This window comes from Euprymna scolopes, chromosome 2 (assembly GCF_053919585.1).
Source record: "Euprymna scolopes isolate OS-2025 chromosome 2, ASM5391958v1, whole genome shotgun sequence".
Taxonomy (NCBI): domain Eukaryota; kingdom Metazoa; phylum Mollusca; class Cephalopoda; order Sepiida; family Sepiolidae; genus Euprymna; species Euprymna scolopes.
The window spans coordinates 38719253-38745740 of record NC_136483.1 but is presented as its reverse complement, the minus strand read 5'-3'; the positions used below and the strand labels follow the sequence as shown (position 1 = coordinate 38745740).

Below are 26488 nucleotides of genomic sequence, written 5' to 3'. Positions count from 1 at the left end.
TTTAATTATATAGCATTTTATTTGAGAACATAATATGTACACAGGCAATCATATCTCTCACTTAAACACATCCACACATATAAGAAAGATGAGAATAATTAACAAGATAAAAACAACAGTTCTTGTTCAGATATTAAAAAACAAAAATAAAGAAAAATCTTTATGATGTACATAACCATGATGAAACAAAATTCTTTTAAGTGATTAATGGGAATTCATAGGAATTACATCCTGAATCTCACACGTTTTTAAATATTGTTGAGTTATCTTCCTTGTATTTTGAGATTTTTTTCAAAATGGCGAGGAAAGTAGTCACTCCTCAGATACTCATACAATTTTATTTTCTTAATTAAAAATAAAACTACTTGATCAATTTTTGTGATTTTTTTAAATATATTTTTGTTTTGTCACACATATCATATTGATTTTTCTTTATTATTTTTGTTTTTTTAATGTAAAGAGATTTTCAGACAAGAACCGAAGCAATTCTTTAAAGTATAAAAGATATTTTGGCAAATCGATATTGTTGGGATTTTATCGAACGAATCAAAACAGTTAATTGGGTTTCTGCTGATAAAAGTTGAAGACCAGCCAAAGAAGAGAAGCCCATTCCCAAACCACAAGCAGTTCCGTATGTATATTTGCCGATATTTACAAACCCAATGATCTTACGAGATGGTGAATCAAGGGGGAGCAAACTGCCATTTCCTTCTTGGAGTTTCACTTGACAAAATTCAGTTTGTCTGAGAAATGCACCCTTTTCAGATTTTGTCACAGTATAATTTTTGAGTAACGGTTCTAATGGGTCGCTACGAATTTTTGATTGCAGCCTTATTAAGTCCTGCTTATGAGGGACACAGATCATGGAAAAGGGTTCGGGACAACCTTTTGAAAGCATCTTAATGGTCACTGGCACCAATGAAGATTTAAAGATGGCAGAATTATCTGAAAATAAATCTCCAAAAGAACGAGGTATCTCTTTCTCTTGAGACGGTTTCTGTTGTAATGCAAAAAATTGGCTGATAGCCCTCAATTTTTTGCGATCCCTCAAAACATTAAATGTCGATAAGTCTTGATCAGAGTTTAAAAGTTGCACGAGTTGGAGATAGTCATTGAAATATGGGCAAGGCACTCTTAATTTTAGAAAATTTGGTCTCTTTGCGGGAGGTCTTTTTAAATAACTTTGGACATGCTCATTACGAACGGAAAACATTTCTTTGGAACCAGCCTCTGTATCAGGAAAATCCTCAGGGAATCTAAGGCAACCAGAGCTTTGCAAGATGTTCTGATCTTCAAGAAGACCCCCAACACGGGCACCCTGATAAACAAAAGCAACCCAGAACACCATTCCCCAACCTGTTGGAAGAATAATGTCAACTCCACTGCCAAACCCTGTGCGGACTTCACTGCTCAATCCTGTACGTTCTCCACATTTTGACAAAACAGGTGCTCGACACCCCGGTCTTTGGATCAGAATGATGGGAATTCTTGAAGCTGCCTTTCCAAGATTTATGGGACAACCTGAGGATAATAAAAGAATATGAATATGAACAAAATATTATAAAATTATTATTGCATTACCAATTTGTTGAACTATTACTTGCCTATTGTTATAACTGCAATAATACTGCATTTATTTATTTTATTTAAATATTGAACAATGGTTTAAACAGTTTGAAAGGTTCAGGATATCACAAGTTTAGGAAGAACGTGGAATCTGCACTGCATTTCAGGGGAAGTCTAAAACCAAAGCTTGATATCCCTCAATCCACTATTTGGCAGGTGATAACTAGTGTTGGGATGATTAATTTTGGGAATTAGAAAAAACAGAACTTTTGTGGGTATCAGAATTGGTATCGGAAAAATTTGTGCCTATTTTCTGATGTCAAAAGCAATTCTCTTAATTGTCTTTTTTATTTGATTTTGTTTAAAATAAAATCTTCCACTACTGGTAGTAATTATAAAATAATTTATTGATTTTAAACTACTGATAAAACTAAAATCTATTGATCACTCTTTACAAGTCTATTTTTACATTTAAGAAAATATGTGCACATTTGACACATGTTTTTACGGAAATCGGGAAAAAAATACCAAGTCTTTAGTTAGATATTTAGAGATTTATACAGAAACGGAATCGGTAATTGTATCAGAATCAGGAAAAGTACTGGAATCATCCCATCACTAGTGATAACATGTCTACATTTAAAACCATACCAACCCATCTCACTGAGGTACTTACCAATAGTTACAAGAGGAAGCAGACAGAATTTTGCAATATGATGCTTTTTGTGTTTGACTTGGAAAATCCCAAGAGTGAATTTTTCTCGTTAAGATAAGAAACAGATTATGTTAATGCTTCACTGCTACTCAATTACCTTCATGGCCTTAACCATCGAATAACAGAGATCAACTCATGTTTTTGACAAACTCTCTAATTGCACCAACATTGCTTGTACTGCAAATGGTGTTAAACAGGTCATCTTCATCTTCAAATCTAATGTTAATGAACTGGTTTCATAAGTCATTAAATTTTATTTATTCATTATTTTCAATACTCCCATAATATTCATCATTATTCAACTGAGTAAGTTGCTGGAATCCATATTAAATACAGAAATAGTCAACCACCTCAGCAGGAATAACCTTCTTAGTGACACACAATATGGTTTCCGCTCTGCAAGATCTACCGCAGATGTGCTGAAGGTTATATCCCACAGGATTAGTGAATCTCTTGACAAAGGCTTCCTTTCTAGGGCAATTGCTCGACATATCAAAGGCCTTCGACAAGGTATGGCATAAGGGTCTACTTCACAAGATTTCCAGCTACGGTATAACTGGAAATGTTTTCTCAATCATTAAATCATTTCTCTCCGATAGGCTCATAAGAGTAGTGGTAGATGGACAAAAATCGGAGGCCTGCAATATAAATGCTGGAGTCCCTCAGGGGTCAATCCTGGGCCCAACTCTCTTCCTGATCTACATCAATGACCTCCCTAAACACATACTTAAATCATTCGTTGACATCTATGCTGATGACACGACCATCTACGGTAACACATCAAAGGCTGTAAATGACAAAGTTCTCTCTGATTCTCTCTCCTCTGATCTCGAGCGCGTGGTTCAGTGGGGGAAGATGTGGCTGGTTACCTTTAATGCATCCAAAACCAAACTCCTATCCTTACATCATCAACGCTCTGATCCCCAGCTGGCATCAATTATGATGGATGGCTCTCGTCTGGGTGAGGCCCCGTGTTTTGACAAGCTTCTGGGTTTGACCTTTACTCCTGATCTGAAATAGAACACGTACATCAAGTCTGTTGCCAAGGTCGCTGGAAAGATGGTGGGATCCTTCTACCGCTCCAGAAGATATCTCACTACTGTTGCAATTCTCTATCTATATAAAAGCCAAGTACGTCCAAGGATGGAATACTGTTGCCATATCTGGGAAGGAGCTGCTAAAAACAGCCTATCCTGCCTTGACAGAGTACAAAATAGACTTTGTGGCTTAGTGGGGGATGCCCTTTTCTCTACCCTGCAACCTCTCTCCCACAGAAGAGACGTTGCGAGCCTATCCTTGTTTTATCGTTATTTCCATGGCAGGTGCTCGTCTGAACTCCAATCTCTGGTCCCCCTCGCCAATCTTTCACGAAAAACACCCGTCTAGCTGAATCCACTGTGAAAAATGTCCCCCACTCTATATCTGTGCCTAAATCAAAACGCGGATTCCATGAACAAAGCTTCTTTCTTAGAACTGCACGCCTGTGGAACTCTGTTCCGTCTGCCTGCTTCCCACCGGACTACAACTTGGATGTCTTCAAGTCCAATGTTAACAAATTCCTAATGAACCGCCCCCTTAATTAAACACTTCATCAAATCTCCACACTAACGTAATGTACTTGCAATAACCCTTATCCCTGAGTGGCTTCCGGGCCTTGATAAGTGGTGATCACTGTGTAAAAAAAAAACAAAAAAAAACTGGCAATCTATCCATAAACACTTATCAAATGGCTTTTAGCTTTGATAAATGATGACTTCTTAGTAAATTATATACATAGAATTTGATTGTGAGTAAAATACTTGTGATGTGGTAGGAGTTTCCTATTGCTGAAATTCTAACAATGCCAGTGCTAACTATTCGAGTAAAACATGTTCAGTTAAACAAAAGTGAAGTAACAAGGATTTTCTTTTACCAGGTACAAGGCTTTCTGATCGGATTTTGTTGAATTCATGCTCTGATAATTTTGTCTTTTTAACTTCTTTACGGATATCTTCTTCCCATAAAGGTGACATTGGATGATCGCCTGTTAAATTCAAACTGGGTCCCATGTTGTCTAAAGCAAAAAGAAAATTCACATTAAACCAGAAATGACAAACATCAAAATTTGTACAAAAATTAAATTTAACTTCACATCCTGATGTGACAATATTATCGGATTTTGATTTTTTTTTTTTTCCTGAGAAAAGAAAACTCAGAATTTTAATAAAGAAATAGTGAAACAAGTGTGAATAGGAAATTCTGGTGACAAATGAACAATTTGACCTTCATAACCGGCACAGGTCATTTAAGGCGAATGTACAGTGATGACTGACTGCCGAGAGAGATATCTCAAACTTTGAGAACAATTGAACTAATTCTCTTTCAGAAAAGTGCATTGTTCATGTGACAGTGGAGGACCTCACCCAGTAAAAAGAGAGAAAAGCAGATCTCTGCCACAGTCGAAGTAACAGAAAGAGAAAGAAAATCCATTGATCATTCTAAAGTCAGAAAGGCAAATCCCTGCAGATTGAAAAATGAAAATATTACCTAAAACTTATGATGTAATAATTTGATAATTGTTAATTCCTGTCTGATTCTCAATATGAAGTGCAGCATAACAAGTTTTGAGGACTCCACTCTGCTAACCCACTGTTGTTAACAAACAGACCCGGGACATAGAATTAAAATCCTCAAACTAAAATCACTCAGAACTTAATAATCAAGCCAGTCCAAAAATACTGTAAGTAAAAAAATGCATCTAGAAGGGTTTTTTTTTTCTATAAAAATGAAACTTCTACTCAGAATAATTATTTTATGCAAAAAAATAAACAACCATCAAGTTGTTATTTATTTTTTGTGCTTGAAGATGACTTTGCTCCCCCCAGTGGTAAAACTGATGGCTAATACCGGACGATTGCCATTTTGACATTTAACAACGGACTTGGACCCTTCAAGATCTGCGGTCTTCATCAGAACGACAATCTTTTTGCAAGCAGGTACCAAGTGACCAACCAGAATCTAGGAATGGTCAATTTTAATTATGCCATGAAAAAAAAAGTGTACACTGAGAAGAGTTTCTTCAAAAAGAAAAACGGGGGAGGGGCACTGTGAAGTCAAAAAAATTTATTTCTTTAGAAGTCAAAATCAGTGAAAATTGGTTGTTCGGTTACTTTTTTCTTCAAAATTGGTGAAAAAATGTGAGATTAATCTATGGTGCGATGGATAAAAGTGCTAAGTATAATCATTTCTAAGTGATAATTCTCTGGATGTTGAAGGTGATACTAAATATAATATAAATTTCTTTATATTTCTCCCAGATCATGGCTAATAGAACAAGAACAGTCTACTGGATTGAAAAAAAGGGTTCAATTCAATTTTTGTATGAGAACTGAATGAGATAAAATATTTGCAAAATGAAAAACATTCTAAATGAAAATATGCAAATGAGACAGTTGTATTAAATTTTATTTGCTAATTTAAAAGGACATTTTTGCTGCATCGAAGTTGCCATGTTAATTCTCTGCTCCATTCTATAATATCCACCACAATCATTTATTCATATTATTTTTAATTAAAAACAAATTTTTGGTTGATTAACTGAAACAGGTATGTTGATTATTTTAACTGCATAACTAATACTTATAAAGAATAGTTATTCATTATCATTTTTTTTTTTTTTTTTTTTTTACTTTTTCAGTTCAAACAGGATGCACTGCTACATGAATATAAGGGGCTACTATTCGGGATCATGTTTTACAGGGGATTGTATGGAGTTGAGCAGCGAGATATTTGTTCACATTTAGCCGGCATTTAGCAGTCCGAGGGAAGAAACTATTAGAATAAAAGGCCTTCTGGAATCTAAACCTCAACAGTGAAGGGATGAAATTTTACCACTTGTCAGATTGGTCAGGAATATATACGTCAAGGGGGACACAAGTACTATGAATTCATCAAAGTACTTATAAAACAGAGATATGGATTCAACATTGAGGCGATGAGACAGGAGGAGTTTGGAACCTATTAGATTTAAGACTCTTTTTGGAACCCTGTTTACAAGGGAGAGACTAGTGGTAGATTTATAATCATTCAAAATACACACATAAATATATAGATATGATGTATATAGATATATGCAGAGAATTTGAATATTTACTGAATACTATTCTTCAGTGTAAGAACAGCCTGGCATCGGGACAATTTCCCCTTATAAGTAAACTATGACTAAATATTCAATACTAACATAGTATTCAAAACCTAAATAAGATTCTTTCGGCATGGTGCATCTTCTTCAAATGATGTTACCTCAAATAACAAAACTAAGCTTGGTACTTCACCAGAGAAAGGACTAGATTGGAATCCATCAAGAACAAGAAACCACAAGAAAGATATACTATAGCATAGTTAATTAATCAATTAGGGAAACAAAATTTAATGTTCTTCATTTCATAAACTCAAAGCAGTAAAGGAAAGATTTAATTGAACAGTCAGATATCTATGTATCTCATATAAATATTAAGTATTAGCTCCAGGAAGGGGTCCATTTATTTTTTTGTTCTTATTGAAGTAAAATGAAATTATATATATTTCTGTAGAAATATATTTTCTTGTTATATATTAATCCTTATATAAGAAGCTCAATGTAATTATAGAGCAATATAGAGAATAAATGACAAAAAGTTATATTCCAAAATTCATGATGTTGATCATCTTATAATTTATTCCTTTAATTCAGTTGACTTATACAATTCTTGACAGTATCTGTTTCGTAGTACAAAATCAATCCCTTAATTATTATATCATAGTTAAGGGCATGATAGATTCACTGATTGATATAATAATTAAGCGATTGATTTTGCGCTATGAAACAGATACTGTCAAGAATTGTATAAGTCAACTGAATTAAAGGAATAAATTATAAGATGGTCAACATCATGAATTTTGGAATATAACTTTTTGTCATTTATTCTCTCTCTCTATATATATATATAAGTTTTGAAAATATATATAGTAATTAAGTTACACAGAATTTTCTACGTAGCTTAATTGCCATATATATTTTCAAAACTATTTAGTTCTACTTATGTATTGACCATAGCCAAAGTAAATACGGAAAACAGATACATAAAACAATAATATATTGCAAATCCTCTGCAGTCACAGCAGACATATGCTGCAATTTGTCAGACTAATTTGACATGCAAAACTTCATTGTCCCCTGAGGCAGATGGATGTTAACAATTTCAAATCTTAAACACATATTTACTGACTGATTATAAATTTCTTTTTTTACACTTACGTTTTTTACACTATTCATTATTTTTTCTTCTTTAAATTTTAACCATATTTTTTAGTTTTTCAGCATTTACATTTAATTCTTTTAATATTTTAAGCGTTTCCATTTGACAGTTTTAAAGCTTTCTTATGCAGAAATATCACAAAGTAATCAATTCAATTGTTTTGAATCATTTTCACATAAGAATGGATGGCTTTTCTATGAAAAAAAGAAAGGCATTCTGGTAGATTTGATTTCTTAACTGAAATACTTTTTATAATCAGTTTGATTGGGAAAATTTGAAAGTCAATTATAGACATTTGAAAGTCAATTATATAATTAAGCGGGTGTTGTTACTTTTTAGAAGGGAGGAGGCTTTTTTTTTTCCTGTGGAAATCATACCAAAGTAAATAAAACAAAATTCATAAAAGAAATAAATCAAAACTTAATTAAAAAGACTCAATGACAACAAAGTACAGCTAGCACATATATTTATATGAGACATTTTAGCCCATTAAAAACATGAAAAATGTTATAGCTGCTTGACTTAGAATGAGTGCTTTATACCAAATTGATAATTGAAGAGAACTAAATTTGTGCTCATTTTTGCATTTAATACTAATCTCTATCAATCCCTAACTGTGTATTGAATGGACACCATAATATTTATTTCACTGCACTTTATCATAACAAAGGTCCATACAAAATTTCAACCAGATTGGCTCAGTAGTTTCCAAGAAAAATTGGAACGGACAAATAGTCAGAGAGAAATATAACATAAAAGAGTGTGTGTGGTTTTATAATATACGTGGGGAGATGAAACCAATGTAATGTTTAATTTTTGGGAGAGTTATAAATTTAGAAATAATATATTTCCTTTTTATAAAGTTAGTTTTATTTATACAAATATATTTTTTTGCTACGCAAATGTATTCAGATGAAGCGGAATTATTAAATAAAAAGACAACAGCAATATTTAGCTCTTACTTGTTCTTATGGAGAAAAATTAAATTAAAAAGTAAGGTCGATTTTAAACTTACCCACAAGATTCGGTTTGGCATTGGTTTTCTTTTTTGGCAGATTTTTACGAGGGTCAGTTACGGTCATGCCCAGAATAACATTTGAAGGCAATTCAGTAGGATTTCTAACCAAAGATAAATTCTTCCACAGAATTTGTGAGGCTAAGTGTTTGGACTGACATTCCTCAGACAGATAGAATTGTCCCCACCAAGGAACATCAGCTGAACTCTCAGATTTTTCAGATCCACTCTTTGAATCATTCTTGGAATTTTCCCACTTTACAGATGCTATTTGCACAGCATTGGTCAAGATTTTCAGAGACAATGGTCCTGTTAGACGAAAACGTATCAGGTCATCCTTGAGTGATTTTAAAGAAACTCTACTTTCAGTCTCATTTTGAATGGTAGAATGTTTATTAGTTTGGAAATTGGAGGAATGGTTGACAGTGTTCATATTAAATTCTTCTTCTGTATTGTCCTTTTCAACAGCAGTTGTTGGTGTTTTAGTTTGATAAGAGTTGCTCTGATCATTTATGGTTGGATGGCAGGGAATATCATCATAAAAAATTTTGGTTAATTGATTCCATAATTGTGAATAGCAGGACGGATGACACCAAAGCCAAAGATACCGGTCACAAAGAGTATCAGAATCTGAACTATTTGGAGGCAGGTGAGCGGATGACAACGGTTTCCAGAAGAATGTTACTGGCCCAATGGCATCATTTGGAAATTTATCATACATGTAAAGAATGGTGCTTCCTTCTCGGTTACCATTCAAACAGGATTTGGCAAAAATCCCAGGACCTGAAAATAGTTTTAATGGAAGAATAATTAAATAATAGTTGAAGTCAATTTTAAAATGACATTCTAATTACAGCAAAATGTAAAAATCATTTTTAAAAATTCAACAAAATACAATTATTAATGTGAGTAGATTTTCTGCATGTAATATGAATTTAAAAGTTAAGCATTAAATTTCTAGATAAAATACAAACAAAAAAGACTGCAGATCATTATTTCTATGAAGTTACATGCATGTATATATTTCTATACAAAGATTCACTGTGAAACTAATTAACCAACCATTATGAATTTTGAAAAATTGTGTTTTAATTCACACCAAACAAAGCGCATTGCCACTGAGATATAAGGGGCAACTCTAAATTTGGAGCCATATCCATAAAAGTAACTTAAGTGAAATGTGTGTCTCTCTCTCTCTCTCTTAGACAAGATTTAAAGGTTCTATTATTACATTTGGGCTGAAGCATCAGTCATTAGACTAGTGCTTTAGCCTAGATGTAATAATATTTTATGCATGGACAAATGTTGGCTTTATAAAGATATAGTATACTCACAGGTAGATGTTTTTTAGCACGGTAGAGGGGGTGGGGGCAGATTTTTTGCAGCAAACTTGGCAGTATCTTCTATGTATTTGTTCCAATTCATGTTATCTGTGAATGTTAGGCCGAGGAGCTTGAATGTTTAACTCTCGGTAAGGTATCAGCTATGTCACTTGGTGATTGAAAAAGTTTTTTTTATATTTGTTAAAGGCAAAGGAGCTTTGTTCTATACATACATGTAAGTAATGTGAGCTATATTTAGTTTAAATGAAAAAAAAATCAAAACAAAAAAAATTAACTTCAAATTTTTTTTTCAATATTATTATATTGCTATTCAAAACTTACCAGTTGCTGGATTGGTTAAATGCAAAAAGCCTTTTTGTATATGAGACATTGGTCCAGAAATTTCAATGCAGCACATAAACGAAATGTCCTGAAAATACAAATTAAATATTCTATATTTGATTTTTATAAATTGCATTAAAACAAATTGTTCCTTCTAAAGTGTGTACACAAAACATTGTAATACAATTAAAAATTTTTTTTAACTAACTGTGTTTCATCATTGCTAATATTTATGAAACTTTTAACAAGCACCAAATGGCTGTTAGATTTCCCACGTCAAAATTTGATGAATTACCACTTAGAAAAATAGACTTTGAATTTAAACCCAAATGCAGTTTGAAAAATGTTTTAAAATGTCTGCTTGGCTACGATTCCAATGATAGTGAAAGGGTTGAATACTACTTAGACAATTTATAACCAATAATGGAAATAATTGATCTCATTTCAGTATGGGACTCAGTAAGATGGTTCTTTGGAAAGAAAGAAATTAATAATGAAATAAATCCCTATCCCTGAGTGGCTTCTGGGTCTTGATAAGCAGTGACCTCCATGTAAAAAAAAAAAAAAAAGTGATCTTATGAATAAACAATGATCTTATAAGACCCAAATATGAAGAAATAAACTAGATGAAAACGATTCCATGTAGACCAATAATAATAATTATTTATTACATAAATATAACTAAAAAAGAATTTTTAAATGAGTTTGTATTTGTCTATCGCTCAACATCCATTAAAATGTGCTTTTGCCTTTTCAGTTGGCCTATGTATGGGCAAACAACTCTGATTTCCAAAATACTGTTATGCTCAAAGGAGATAGCTTAATAGCAAAGTTATTTCCCTTTAAAATATAAAATGTTTACTTATTATTTTCTAAACGGAAAATGTGTGTCAATTGAAAAGTATTTATAATTATCGACAAATTCTTTGGTAATTTTGTTAATATAAATTGAAATCGATGACATGGACGCAACCTTTAGTTTGGTTACATATGATTTTAATAATGATCTAATTTTACTGCTGATCATGAATAATCATGAAGCATACAGTAATGATAATTCTTCGAGTCACATAGAGCCTTTGTTGGAAAGCAGATAAATAGCAACTTATCACAATAACAATAAATGGCAAATCAAACTCAATAGTTCCTATGAATTTTCGCAAGTGTCCTCTTTTATTAGAAAAATAAAAAGTTATTTAAACTATATAATAAAAATTAATTCACTGCTTTCTAACTGTTAAATCTTAAACTATGCTAGAAATTCTCTTTCTATAATAAAAATTAGCGTAATCAGATATTGACTGAGACACTCAATTTCCTGTTTTGAAAATAATCCACGCTAAATTGTATAGCAGAATCTGAATACTTCTTTTCTTTTTTTTTTTTGGCAATAGCATCGCTTATCATCTACATTATGTGGTTCAATTATATTTGGACAACTGGATATTTTCTTTTGATTACGTTTATTTTATTTATTACATGTGAAAAATTCATATTTCTGTTTATTTATTTTAATTTATTATATTTGTTTAAATTATTAATTTCAATATTAATTATTTTTAAAATAAACATATTTAATTCATTTTAATATTATATTTATAAAAAAAAATCTATAAATAAACATATTTTAATCAAGCTCTAGTCCAACACCATACAGATGCTAAACTTCTGACCAACCAACAATATGGATTTAGGCAAGCCTGTTCCACAGCAGACATCCTAACTGTAATCTCTGAGCGTACATACCATTCACTTGACAAAGCAAGGGAGGGTAGAGCGGTAGCTCTAGATATATCTAAGGCTTTTGACAGGGTATGGCATGAAGGTCTTCTCAGGAAAATTAAATCATACGGTATCACTGGAAGAATACTTAACATAATTAAATCCTTCTTAGATAAGAGAAAAATTCAGGTAGTCCTCGATGGTCGTACATCTAAACAATATGATATAAATGCGAGAGGCGTCAGGGATCTATCCTTGTTATTCCTAATATTCATAAATTACCTCCCTGAACAAAATTGTATGTGAGATGGGTATATATGCTGATGACACCACGCTCTATAACAGACATGACAGGAAAACAAATGAACACATATCTAAAGAAATGGCAGAAACACTAGAGGATGACCTCCAATCTGTAGTGAAATGGGGACAAAAATGGATGGTCACATTCAATGCTGCCAAGACTAAAGTGGTTCCCTTCAATAACTACAAGAAACCTTCTCTACCACCAATAGCAATGGCCAAAGACTCCTTATCTGAAAGTACATCTTTTAAACTCCTTGGCTTAACGTTCACAGGAAACATCAATTGGAACAATTACATCGAGAGCATTGCCGGGACTGCTGCAAAAAAGGTAGGTTCTCTCTACCGTGCGAGAAAACTACTAATGCCCGAAAGTATTTTGTACCTCTATAAGGCCACCATTCGCCAAGGTTCAAAAGAGAGTCACCAACCTAATAGATCCTGAACTGTCATCTAAGCTTCAGCCTCTGTCCCATCAACGAAATGTAGCATCCCTCTGCCTGTTTTACAAGTACTTTAATGGTGAATGCTCCGAAGAACTTCAAGCACTTGAACCCCCTGAAGTAAATACCCCCAACAAACCAGACAAGCAGCAAAATCCCACCCCTTCACAGTTGAGATCCCTAGATGTAAGAGAGCCTTCTACTCCAGTAGTTTCTTCCCCAGAACAGCTAGACTTTGGAATTCCCTTCTAGGTTCCTGCTTCCCCAACTGTACTGACACGCAGAAGTTCAAGTGTAATGTGACAAGTTATAAGTGTAACGTAATCTTGCTGCCCAACTCCCCACATAGTACCCCTGTAGCTTATGTCCCTGATAGTAGCCTCCTACATCAAAGTGGCAATGTGCCTTGTTTGGGGTGAAAATGTAATAATATTTTCATGAAAATAATCACTTTTCAGATATTCTTATACATTAACCTACATTTTTGTTGAAGATCAGTTATACTATTTAGTGCCGATGATTGTCAAAACAGAAAGTTGCTTCTCGGTAAACATACAAACATACAATTACATCAAAAAATTAATCCCACAACACAATTTTGAACTTTACAATCAATTATGCAAAAAAGTGCAGGAGTATGGACAACAAAGTAGAGTTAAAATTGTACATAACATTTCTTTTTTTTTTTTTTTAACTACTCTCTGTAAAAAAAAAAAAAAAAAAAAAAAAAAAAAATCGCTGTAAATGTCGACTAACCCCCAGACTAATTGTTTCAGAACAAGTCCAGATTCTGTTCTAGGCAATGCCGAAACAGAATATATCAACTCTGTGTAAGTGTGTCTTGTGTAGTTTTTGATGTTTAGCTGAACGCACACACCTTTTGTATAATAGATTAAAAAAATTTTTACAATTTCTTACTTGCATGAAACAATAATTCACAATTGCTTTGTAAGTAGCACGACTGCATTTAGTATTTGGAGTGGTCGCCAAATGGTAGCCCCACTTCTTAACCATATGGAAACGTTTGGCATGCCAGATGTGTGTTTCCAGCCAGATATTCTTCTTTTTGCGACGATTGTATTCAGCTAACAAATTACGTGGCCGTCGACGATGTTTCCTGGATGGAGGTTTGCGTTTATCGGGTCGATTATCGTACTATAAAAAACAAAGGGAGATAATTTATTAGAAGAGAAAAAAAAACTTGTAGAGAAATTTAAATTGCTTGCCCATATCCCCATCTCAAAAAAAAAATTAAATAAAAATTTGGTACTTGTACAGTTTAATCAATACATTAAAAATGAAACTATTGGAAAAAAGTTATATTGTATGTACCCATTATGGAATGAAGTTCTTTGAAAAAAGATTTCACTTAATTTGATCAAGTGTTTTTTTTTTTTTACAGCAGAAAAACAACTTATGACACCAAACAAAAGGAGTCATGTTTTGATTTTTAGACCATGTGGAAGGAAGAAAAGCCATTATTTAACATGGGGGGGTTAGACCGAGTTATCTCCCCGTGGTGCCCCCCCCCCGTGGCCTAATTCAAACATGCCTACCTTCAGCTATCATAAAAAATTGTTTTTCCGCTGTAAAAAAATAATCAAATTAAGTGAATTTTTTTTTTTTTTTTGAGAACTTCATTCCATAATGGGTATGTACAATATAACTTTTTCCTATAGTTTCATTTTTTTAATGACTTGATTAAACTGTACAAGTATCAAAAATTTTTATGATGTCCATACCTGTGGCAAAAAGTAAATATACACCAAAAATCATGTAAATTGATCAAATAGTTTTTTTTATAAAGATCATTTTTAAGAAAGTTTGAGCTTTTCCAGTGTTCTCCTCATCTAAAAAATAGCTTTCTAAAATTTTGTACAAATTTTAATTACTTACAATTATCTCCTTTTTCCTGCTAAATTATGTTGAGAGATAATCATTAAGTTATAAAATTTTATTTTATTTTTTTTTAATAAAACTACTTGATCAATTTACATAATTTTTAGTGGATGATATTTTCTTTCCATACGTACATCATAAAGATTTTTATTTTTGTTTTGTTTTTTTTTTTGGGGGGGGGGGTATGAATTTGCACCAAATTTTATAATTACACAATTGAGCTTTGAGAATTTGAGTACATTTTGAAACAAAGAGAACACAGAATTTTATGTTTTGGTGATAAATAAAGATGTTGATATCATAATTGTCTATGTTAACTGAAATTAACAACTGGGGGTATTTTGTTCAGGCAGGCAACGATCAGTCGGTCCAGCCAAAGACAAATAGTTACTGGACAGCTATCATCATCAAAAGAATAACTCTTCATGAAGAAGAAATCCCCCACCTTAAATAAAAAGAGACACAACATAAGGTTTAACAACATTCTCAAAGCTATTTTCCCCAGTAAGAAAAAAAAATGAAGGATGGAACTTTCATTAAAATTTCTGCAACTAAAATGGCTAAAAAAACTAACCTGTTTTTTTACCATCTCCCTCAGGCGCCTTGGCCATCGTCTAAGATCATGGCTCATTGCTCGCCGATGCATGTGCTTAGGAAGAGTCTCAAGAACCATTTTGTTCACCGTTTTCGTTTGTACATGCTCATTCAACGCAATGATTTCTTGTGCACGTGATTCAGCAAACTTGACAACCATTATATCTAAAAAAATAAAAAGATAAAAATCTTAAGACTGATGATAAAATACATTAATGAATGTGCAATGTTATTTCATTTTTTTCTTTTAGAAAAATAAAATCTTCAGATTATTTTATTGCTTAAACATGAAATCATTAATGAAATAATATTGGAACTTTTGAGATATCGTTTAAAATTTGAGATATTATTAGATATTTAACGTAAATAATTTATTTTAAAGAAAAAAATATTGGTTTTGAGTTTAAATTTCTAATATCTCAAATCTTAAACAATATTTCAATTTTTAAACAATATTTCAAAAGTGCACAAAATATTTCATTAACCATGTCACATATGTCAGAAGAAAAACAATCAAACCATCAGATCATTCAGAATCAACAATATGAGAGACTTCCATCCTTGATAGATTTGTATATCTATGATGGAAAAATAATTAAGAAAAAAAAAACCAGGAGAGGGGATGGGAGGAGCTTGAAAAAGATCTTATATGTTTGAAAGCTTGCTACATATAATTTTTGGTTTTCTTAAATTTCTAATAATATCATGAAACCATTAGATTATTAAAAAAAGTTTGTAAAAACTTAAAGTTCAATTTTTTATGATGAATATAGATTAACTGTAAACTGAATCCTCTGTTCAATATGATTTTTTTTTTCATTTAAACACCAATAGAAAAATTAAGTAATAGGATCAGTTTACTTATATTTATATAGCAAACTGACTCATCCTAAAAACTGAACAAGTAATAAAAAAAACAAAACTTTAGGTGGGATGCATCATACACCCCGCCACAAATATATCAAAGAAAAGAAAATAATAATCAAACATTAATTATAACAAATATATTTGATTTGTTTGAACATTTTACTAAATGTTGTAATTTATAAGTACAAAATACATAGTAAAAACAATATATTAACAGTTTTAATGTGAGTGGAATGTGATAAAAAAAAAAAACTCATAAATATGTACAAGAATGAGGTATCCAAAAATACTAACTTTTGGGAATTGTGGCTTCATCATTTTCCTCAAGATCAGTTTCTTGATGCTTTCGTTTCTGCCTTTTGTCCATGGCTGGGTTTTCCATGGTATCCCTGAGTGTAAAAAAAAGAAAATTTCTTATTTATCAACATATATAAAAATAACCTAGTCTGTCTGTTTGTATGAGGAACGGTCTCTACCAAACTCCTCTGTCAATTTTTGGTCTACAGACTTGAAACTTGACATATAGAGAATTTGGGTCTGTGGAACAAATTTAGCCAGTAAAAATAGCTGCTAAGGAGTAAAAAAAAAAGTGGAACTTGGCATATGCAAATATACATTTATATCTTTAACAAAGTTAATTTTTAAAGATTTTGTATGCGTATGGATTTGGGTCAGAGCTAAACATTTTGGTTTCAATTCTAGCTGATGGCACAGAAGTCAGATTTTTTAAAAACTTTTGAAATTACTACTATATAGGGGTACAATGTAATAATCAATAGAGAATTGGCTCTATAATAATTATAACTATGAAATCTGCATAAATTAAAATATCATATTTAAGCATATTTTGCAATCGGGTAATGCCGGGTGATCTGCTAGTTTGTTTACATAACAGACCTGCAAATTTTCGTTTCTGCAAATTTTCGTTTCAAGATTTTAATTCAATTTTCAGATCTCACTACTCAATCAACGTCCATTTCTCACATTATTTTTTTAATGTTAAATTTGTGTTCAAACTGAATCCATCTTATTTGTCCATACATTACTTATATGCACTTTTTACTTGTAAACGGTGCATATTAATGCACACACTTCTTATTCTTAACGGTGCATTTCTCTTAGAGCATAACAGTAGAAACTGATGTCTAATATTCCATGCTTGCAATAGTGAATAATTAAATAACACTACTATCTTCAAACGTAGTCTTTGAATCAGTGTTCCTGACATTAAATGGGCTGGTCTGGTAAACAGCAAAACAAAATAAACCAAATACAATACGCAAAAATCCAGCTAGAATTCGTCACTGACAAGCTTTCTCTCTCAACTTCCAGCACGTCTCTCCCCACTGCCTCTGCCAACAGACATTTTATCAGAAAACTGACCCCATTCCATTTGCATACATGTGCAGTGGAAGATGAGATCTCGTGAGATTCCACAAGACTACACCTAATAAATCCATGGCTGCCATCTTTAATTTCTCTTTCTCTCAGATCCCATCCGAAGGTAAGTTGTATGATAGCACAACACATACTTTCCTCTTTGATTATTACATTCAACTCTACAGTCCCATACGAAATGTTCATTGTTGCTAATATCATACCCTTACTTAATGGAGACACAAACTGGCAAATTCACATTCTAAGCTATCAATATTTTCGTACATCTGTCTTCTTTCTCAACATTGTTGTTGTGTCAGGATATGAAACCTTGTTGAATGTATTTCAGTGTTATCGTGGACGATAATCTTTGTCAGATTTCAACCAACCTTTAATGGGTCTTTTTAATCAGTCAGCTCCAGAATTTGATATATGCAAATAACTACATTCTAGTGTCAGGACAATTAATCAGTAACGGGAATCAGAAAAATCAGAACCTTTCGGGATATTGTAATCGGTATCGGAAAAATTTGTGCTTATTTTCCAATGCCAAAAGCGATTTCTTAAATTATCTTTTATTTTATTTGATTTTGTTTAAAATAAAAGCTTTCACTGCTAGTAGTAGTAATACAATAATATTTTTTATATTAATCTTCAAGTAAAACTAAAATCTATAGCCCCCCCCACACACAAGTGTTTTTATGTTTGAGAAAATACCTGCACATTTAACATGTGCTGTAATAGTCATCAAAGAAGCAAGTGGCCACATGTTTGTGGCTTGTGTGGTTGTATGTAAAAACAACAACAATAATAAACTTACCTTCAGGTGGGATCTAAAAAGAGACACCATGAAGATTGACTGAGCTTTTATACCAAACCTGTGTCACATGCTTACAGGTGATGCGATGGAGAGGGGAGGGGGATAAAAATGGCGTGAGAAGTGGAAGAGGGGGATAGGAAGGAAATGAAATCAACAGGCATTTTTGTTAAACCACTACCAGGAAGGTGGTAGTTGTTGCAGGAACAAATTTTTTTTTTTTTTGGAAAGGAAAAAGTCGGAACTGGAGTTATTTCAACAAGCTATTTTTGGTCATTTTTTAGTCGTTTCTGGCTGACTGTTACTTAACAGCACCATTTTCTTTCCCTGTGAAGTTTTTTCAGTCACTTTATTTTTCTTCACTTTATTTACTGTAAGAAGACAATGACTGAATCAAAGTTTGATGTGAAGCTGATACCCGAATTTGACGGGTCCACGTCTGTTGTTGACTAGGTTGAAAGGGTGAAGTTGACGTGCAACCTCTGTGAAATAAAAAGTGATTCCCTTGAGATTGGCTGGAGCGCCTTGAGTGTATATTAACATATTAGTGATACAGAGAACACGGATTTGTCGGCAATTAAAAATGCACTGTACAAGGCATTTGCCATGGATCTGATTACGATTTATGAGAAATTCGCTTCAAGGAGACTCATGCAAGGAGAAACTATGGAGGTTTTTTAGCAGAGCTGAAAAACATGTAATCCAGTTTGATAGTGGAGTATTGGAATGGATATATGCATATGAGTTTGTGGCCAGCCTTCCAACCCATGTAAAGCAACTGCTGAGAGCCTCCACCAGCATTTTCAGCAATGCCGCTGGAATGCACTTGAGCCATCATCAGAGATGAGGAGGACCTAGAGGAATCAGTTGTGATGGCAGCAGAGACAGCCTAGAATAGTACAACGAAGACTACTAGTCTGAGCCCTACGACCAATGGGAGATGTTTCTGCTGCAGTTGGCAGGGTTATTTTGCAAAAAGTTGCACTGACAGGGGTAGGGAATGTGTGCACTGCTTCCAATGCAGTGATATTGAACACCTAGCCCAAAACTGTGCAGGAAACGCGAAAAGATGTAAGTGAGGTGCAATCAACAATGACTGTATGCGTAAACAAAGTGCCCTGCTCAGCTCTCCTTAACTCAGGTTATCCACATACCATAGTGAGTGCCAAACTGTATCAAACCTGGAATAAGAAGAACATCAAAGTCACCACAAAAGGCAGCAAGACGCAAGCATGCTGTGGAACTGAAACCGTGAAGATCCATACGGACTCCGATGTGGCTGCAGAAATCAATGTGTTGGTGACGCAAGGGGATCTGTTGGGGTTTGACTTATTGCTAGGATAGTATGCCATCAAGGCACTGGGGGGAATTGTCATTGAACTAGATGGGAGCGTGCGCTTTTTGGAAACCCCAGTATGTGCCATGGTCCACATCAATCGGCTTGATTTCAAGGTGGACTACAACCATTGCCTGGATTGCATCATGGAAGTGAAGTAAGGGAAGGGCGCCAACTGAACTTAAGAATGGCGTCACAGAGCACCCCATACCTGACGAGGCTCATAATGAATACAAGCAAGAGCTGGAGATGTGGATCCGAGATGAATGGTTGATCCCCTACCCTGACGACAAGCTTGGACCTTCCAAAGGTCTGATATCCTTAATGGGGGTAGTCCAGCATAATGTCGAAAGTAAGACTGGTGCTGAACTATCATGAACTCAGCAAGCACATTGAGGCTTACACTGCTGATGCTGATGTGTGTGCCAGCAAATTGAGAGAATGGCCCCAGAAAGGTTCTAATGTGTTCATATTAGATTTGCAGAAGACCTATTTGTAGGTGCAAGTGGATGAGACATCGTGGCCGTTCCAGACAGTATGGTTTCAGTTAACCGAGGATCGAGTGTCTCGTGACGTCATTTTGAAAACACTAAAAAAAAATATAAAACAAGGGAGATAACTCAACATAATTCAAACTTAGGAAAATATTTAATGTAATGCCTACGCATTCCCATTAATCGCTTAAAAATTATTTTATTTATAAAAAATAAAACTTTATCAATCTACATGATTTTTAGAATATGGTATTTTCGTTTTAGTAGTAGGGTGAACCGAGGGAATTCCACCCCCTTTAGATATAATGGGAAATAACTTGTCAGGAGTGCTGTTTCATCCCTAACTTGTTGTCCATTTAATAGAGTTGCTTCCCTTGAATAGCATTTCCTTTCCAGAAGGCATGTTGGTGGGAAGTTTGACTGCTTTAAGCTTGAAAACATCATCCTACCTCATCCATCAAGTAAGTATACCTTTCGCACTTTTTATATGAGATCATAGAGTCAAGATGTTGCTTTCTTAATCCGACATATACTAATTTGTTACCCTTTTTTCTTCTCTTTGAAACACTCAAACTTTCTATTTCAGGCCTATTATAGTCAACAGGTGGGGTTTATCATCTATGCCTAGGAGGGGGTGGGGGATTTCCCAACAGTCATTCTGTGGAGTCCTGAAGGATTACGCTAGCAAAAACAGTTGCCAGGATATATGGGGAGAGTCTGACATCTGCTGAATTTATTCAAAGGATGGCACAAGGAGAGGAAGAAAGACAGCCTAAAAGAGCAAAAATCGGGCCAGCTAAAAAGAGGGAGAGAAAGGGAAAAGGAAACGGGAAGAAATCAAGAGTGGAAATATCTGCTGATGACGAGTCTGAGCTAGAGTTCAATTGTGACACTGAAAGTGATGAAGATTGGCAGCTAAAACGGTCAGCCCAGGTTGTCAACAGCGATGAAGATGAAACTTCCTCAGCAAGAAAGCAGAAAGTAAAGAGAAAGGGAAAGAAAGAACATGCTACTATCTCTGATGACGATTTACAAATCAGAGATAGTGATGAGGGCTGGTCAAACCAGTCACCCCATTGTGATGATGACGACAATGATGAACAAACTGTCAACCAGGTCAAGAAATACTGGACAAGCACCCCCCCATAATCTTAGGTTATGGTTACTTTAGGGTTAGAGTTAAAAACAAAGCAATCCGATTCAAATTCTGTAGAAGTAGTACCCTTTTTATTTTTAAAACGAACTATTGAACTTAAACTCTCAGAATATCGGCACATTTCGCTAACAACAAATAAGTGACTTACGTTTTCAATTAATTCTACTTATGACTACGGGTGTTATGTTGTTTGTTTTGTAAACTGCAGCAGCAGAAAACATTTCATTTGTGAAACACAGTGAAACTTATTTTCAAGATTTCATACATCTCAACGTCTAACAGATAGCTTTATGTGTTGCCGTAGATTAGAAGAATATAAACATTGCCTTGTAATGAATAGTATTTTATGCGAAAAAATATAGTAAAACAATCAAAATGCACCGACATTAAGAGTTTATAACTATTCAAGTATTAATTCAATAAAGTAATCCACTTAATAATAATAAAGGTAAATTTTTACCTAGTTTACACCTTAACACTTTCCTTTAAATAAATTTCACAAGTTTTCGGGTATGCTGAAAACGAATATTGTTTAAATTTTTGATACTCATGCAGAAATTGATCTGTGCTGAAATTTTTTTTTCTTTTAATTCAATCTTCACCCTAAACAAGGCAAGTGCCACTTTGAAGTAGGGGGCTACTATCGGGGACAATTTGTGGGGGCATTACGAAGGGAAATGAGTAGAAAGATGTTTGTTCACATTACACTTGAACTTCTGCATATCAGTACAGTTGGGAAAGCAGTATCCAGGAAGGAAGTTTCAAAGACTTGCAGTTCTGGGGAAGAAACTATTGGAGTAAAAGGCTTTCTTACACTTAGGGATCTCTACTGTAAAGGGGTGGGACTTAGTTGCTTGTCGGGTCCGTCGGGGGTATTCACATCGGGGAGGTACAAGTGCTTGCAGTTCATCAGAGCAGCCACCATTAAAGTATTTGTAGAACAGGCAGAGGGATGCAACATTTTGTCGATGGGACAGAGGCTGAAGCTTAGATGACCGATCAGGTCGGCGACTCTCTTTTGAACCTTGTCCAGAAGTGAGAGACAAGCAGCAGATGCACCAGCCCAAATATGATAGCAATACTCCATACATGGCCGAATGGTGGCCTTATAGAGGTACAGGATAATTTCAGGCGTAAGTAATTTTCTGGCACGGTAGAGAGAGCCTACCTTCTTTGCAGCAACCTTGGCAATGTCCCCAATGTATATATTCCAATGATGTTCCCTGTAAACGTTAGGCCGAGGAGTTTAAAGGAAGTACTTTCAGGCAGTGTATTCTTAGCCATTTCTATTGGAGGTAGAAAAGGTTTCTTGTAGTTATTGAAGGAAACAAGCTTAGTCTTAGCAGCATCGAATGTGACCATCCATTTTTGTCCCCATTCCACTACAGATTGGAGGTCATCCTCTAGTGATTCTGCCATTTCCTTAGATATGTGTTCATTTGTTTTCCCCTCATGCCTGTTATAGAGGGTGGTGTCATCGACAAATATACCCATCTCTGAAACAATTTTATCAGAGAGGTCATTTATGAATATCAAGAACAATAAAGATCCAAGGATAGACCCCTGAGGTACTCCCGCATTTCTGTCATATTGTTTGGATGTACGACCGTCGAGGACAATTTGGATTTTTTTCTTACTTAAGAAGGATTCAATTATATTGTGTATTCTTCCAGTGATACCATACGATCTAATTTTCCTTAGAGGACTATTGTGCCATACCCTATCAAAAGCCTTAGATATATTAAGGGCTACCGCTCTACCCTCCCCTGTTTTGTCCAGTGAACGGTATATACGTTCAGAGACTACAGTTAAGATATCTACTGTTGAACAGGCTTGCCTGAATCTATATTGTTTATCGGTCAGGAGTTTAGCAGCTTTTAGATGTTGGACTAGGGCTTGATTAACTAAGTACTCAAATATTTTGGCGAAAAGTGGGAGGAGGCTAATGGGGCGATAATTTAGTGGGTCAGTTCTTTCACCAGAATTCTTGAAGACTGGTACCACAGAAGCGGGTTTCCAGCAGTCAGGAAAGCATAATTCGCTAAGGCATTTATTGTAAAGTTTAAATAATAACTTTATTATTTAAAAAGCCATTCTTAACATGGGGATAGGAGGGTGTTTTGTACCTATTCTATACTTTAACTAATTAAAACATATCATAAAACTTTAATTAAACTTGGAAATATGATTTAAAGAATAGCATGGATCACTCTCTACATTAGCACCAAATTTTCCGAAAATAAGTAGTTTTCCGGGTTTTTAGCAATGTAATTTCAATATACCCGAAAATTTATAAAAGTCGTCATTTTAAAGGAAATGTTAAGATGGAAACTAAGTAAAAATTTACATTTTTCATGACGTTATGAAAAAGTTGATGCTAATGCAGAGAGTGATCCACGCTATTTTTTCAATCGTATTTCCACGTTTAATTGAAGTTTTATGATATGTTTTTTTATTCAATTGTAAGGTTAAAGTACAGAATAGGTACAAAACACCCCATGTTAAGAATGGCTTTTTAAATAATAATCTTATTATTTCAGCACGGATCACTCCCTGCATGAGTACCAAAAAGTCTCATAAAGATGAAATAAACATTTAGATTTGTAGCAAATATAAAATTATTTCTATCAATTTTTTTATAGATATCACTATAGACGAGGCATGTAGTCACTTTATGTAAGGAACTAAAAAAGTATGGTAAAATGTAATTAAATTATAACAAAAAACTAGCAACCAACATTTAACATAATTAAATCCTTCTTAGAGAAGAGAAAAATCCAGGTTGTCCTCGACGCTCGTACATCTAAACAATATGATATAAATGTGGGAGTGCCCCAAGGGTCTATCCTTGGACCTCTATTGTTCCTGATATTCATAAATGACCTCCCCGACAAAATTGCCTCTGAGATGGGTATATATGCTGATGACACCACACTCTATAGCAGGCACGACAGGAAAACAAATGAACACATATCTAAAGAAATGATAGAAACACTAGAGGATGACCTCCAATCTGTAATAGAATGGGGACAAAAAGGGATGGTCACATTCAACGTCGCCAAGACTAAACTAGTTTCATTCAATAATTACAAGAAACCTTCTCTACCACCTATAGCAATGGCCAACGACTCTTTATCTGAGAGTACATCTTTCAAACTCCTTGGCCTAACGTTCACAGGAAACATGAGTTGGAACAATTATATTGAAAACATTGCCAGGGCCGCTGCGAAAAAGGTAGGTTCTCTCTACCGTGCTAGAAAGTATCCTGTACCTTTATAAGGCCACCATTCGCCCATGTATGGAGTATTGTTGTCACATTTGAGCTGGTGCATCTGCTGCTAGTCTCTCGCTCCTAGACAAGGTTAAAAAAAGAGTCGCCAATCTGATAGGCCCTGAACTGTCATCTAAGCTTCAGCCTCTGTCCCATCGACGAAACGTTGCATCCCTCTACCTGTTCTACAAGTATTTTAATGGTGAATGCTCTGACGAACTGCAGACACTTGTGCCTCCACGACGTAAACACCCTCGACAAACCCGACAGGCAGCTAAATCCCACCCCTACACAGTAGAGATCCCTAGATGTAAAAGATCTTTCTACTCCAGTAGTTTCTTCCCCAGAACCGCTAGACTCTGGAATTCCATTCCAGGTCCCTGCTTCCCTAACTGTACTGACATGCAGAAGTTCAAGTGTAATGTGAACAGACATCTTGCTGCCCAAATGTCAACATAGTGCCCCAGTAGTTGCTGCCCCTGATAGTAGCCCCCTACACCAAAGTGGCAATGTGCCTTGTTTGGGGTGAAAATGTAATAAAAAGAAAAACTCCAGTAGTTTCTTCCCCAGAACCGCTAGACTTTGGAATTCCATTCCAGGTCCCTGCTTCCCCAAATGTACTGACGTGCAGAAGTTCCTGTGTAACGTGAACCGACATCTTGCTGCGCTGCCCAAATCCCTACATAGTACCCCAGTAGTTGTTGGCCCTGATAGTAGCCCCTTACACCAAAGTGGCAATGTGCCTTGTTTGGGGTGAAAATGTAATAAAAAAAAAATTTTTTTAATTTTTTTAAATGTAATAGATGGATAGATTCCAATCTATTCCTTTGTCAGAAACACTAACACCACTCATGAAATGTGAGGACTAATGATAAATAAAAGGTACTTGTACAGTTTAATCAAGACATTAAAAAAAATGAAAACATCGAAAAAAAAAAAAGAAAAAAAAAAAAGAAGTTATATTGTACGTATCCGTTTTTACATGAAGATCTCCGGAAAAAAATTTCACTTAATTTGATCGAGTAGTTTTTTGTTTTTTTGTTTTTGTACAGCGGAAAAACACGTTTTTATGAGAGCGGGTTCAAGGCAGACATCTGGGATTTGTTTTAAATTTTTGTTTGAATTTTAGAAACGACACTCCCTCCCCATCTTTAATAACTAGCTTTTCTTCCTAAAAATCGAACCTTTGACTCGGTATCATAAATTGTTTTTTCGCTGTAAAATAAAAACTACTTGATGAAATTAAGAGAAATTTTTTTCGGAGAACTTCATTCCATAACAGATATGTACATTTTAAACTTTTTTCGATATTTTCATTTTTTTAATGTCTTGACTAAACTGTACAAGTGCCGTTTTTTTTTATTATTCAATTGTAAGGTTAAAGTACAGAATAGGTACAAAACACTCTCCCCTCCCCATGTTAAGAATGGCTTTTTAAATAACGGATCACTCTGCATGAGTACCATTTTTTTCATTTTTAACTCCTTTTCCCAAACTTACCGTGTCAAGGAGAGAGTCGGATGCCATTTTTAATTTTCTAATACATCGGTAAACACGGTATGTTTCGAGCTGAAGAAACATGTTACATCAAATAAAAACACTAGAAAATTATCCAGTTAGGTAGAAAAGTAGCTTATCTTGCCTTTGATAACATCTATTTGTTATATATTTGTTTTTTGACAACTTTTTAGAACAGTAATACAAACCCGGGAAACGAGTTACGAAGCTGCAGAAACCAAATCAAAGGTTAAGTTTCTATTCTCCTTAGCTTTTGAGACTGAATTAGGATATATCTTTAAAAATTGCCTGTGCTCTTTTACAATATCATTGATGGAAATACTCGAGTATTTGAAAAATACTTACAGAATGTGATATTAGCAACAGAAGGGCTTCGCAAATAATTTAGTTTATATTCTCCACATGGCTGGCACGTGGTTAGATTATGCTTGTCAGCAGAAATTAACCTGCTAGAC

At 34.3% G+C, this 26488-nt stretch overlaps 1 protein-coding gene across 1 annotated transcript; it reads right to left on the bottom strand.

Moving 5' to 3' along the window:
- Nucleotides 1-26488, bottom strand: LOC145291240 (ribonucleases P/MRP protein subunit POP1-like). Its single transcript, XM_080136850.1, has 8 exons — nt 26379-26488; nt 16359-16453; nt 15178-15362; nt 13623-13859; nt 10237-10324; nt 8573-9355; nt 4194-4334; nt 1-1521 (listed from the first exon to the last, which is right to left on the bottom strand). Exons 2-8 carry the CDS (start codon nt 16444-16446, stop codon nt 491-493), a joined length of 2553 nt encoding a protein of 850 aa, XP_079992976.1. The 5' UTR covers nt 16447-16453; nt 26379-26488; the 3' UTR covers nt 1-490.

What these genes read in the sequence shown, in the direction of transcription:
- LOC145291240 (XM_080136850.1), bottom strand. Translation starts at nt 16,446, where the DNA reads ATGGAAAACCCAGCCATGGACAAAAGGCAGAAACGAAAGCATCAAGAA. An exon ending in TGAAGCCACAATTCCCAAAA is followed by an intron (nt 15,363 to 16,358) that starts GTTAGTATTTTT and finishes TTATTTTTTTAG; the next exon opens with ATATAATGGTTGTCAAGTTT. An exon ending in TGCCAAACCGAATCTTGTGG is followed by an intron (nt 4,335 to 8,572) that starts GTAAGTTTAAAA and finishes TTTTTGCTTTAG; the next exon opens with ACAACATGGGACCCAGTTTG.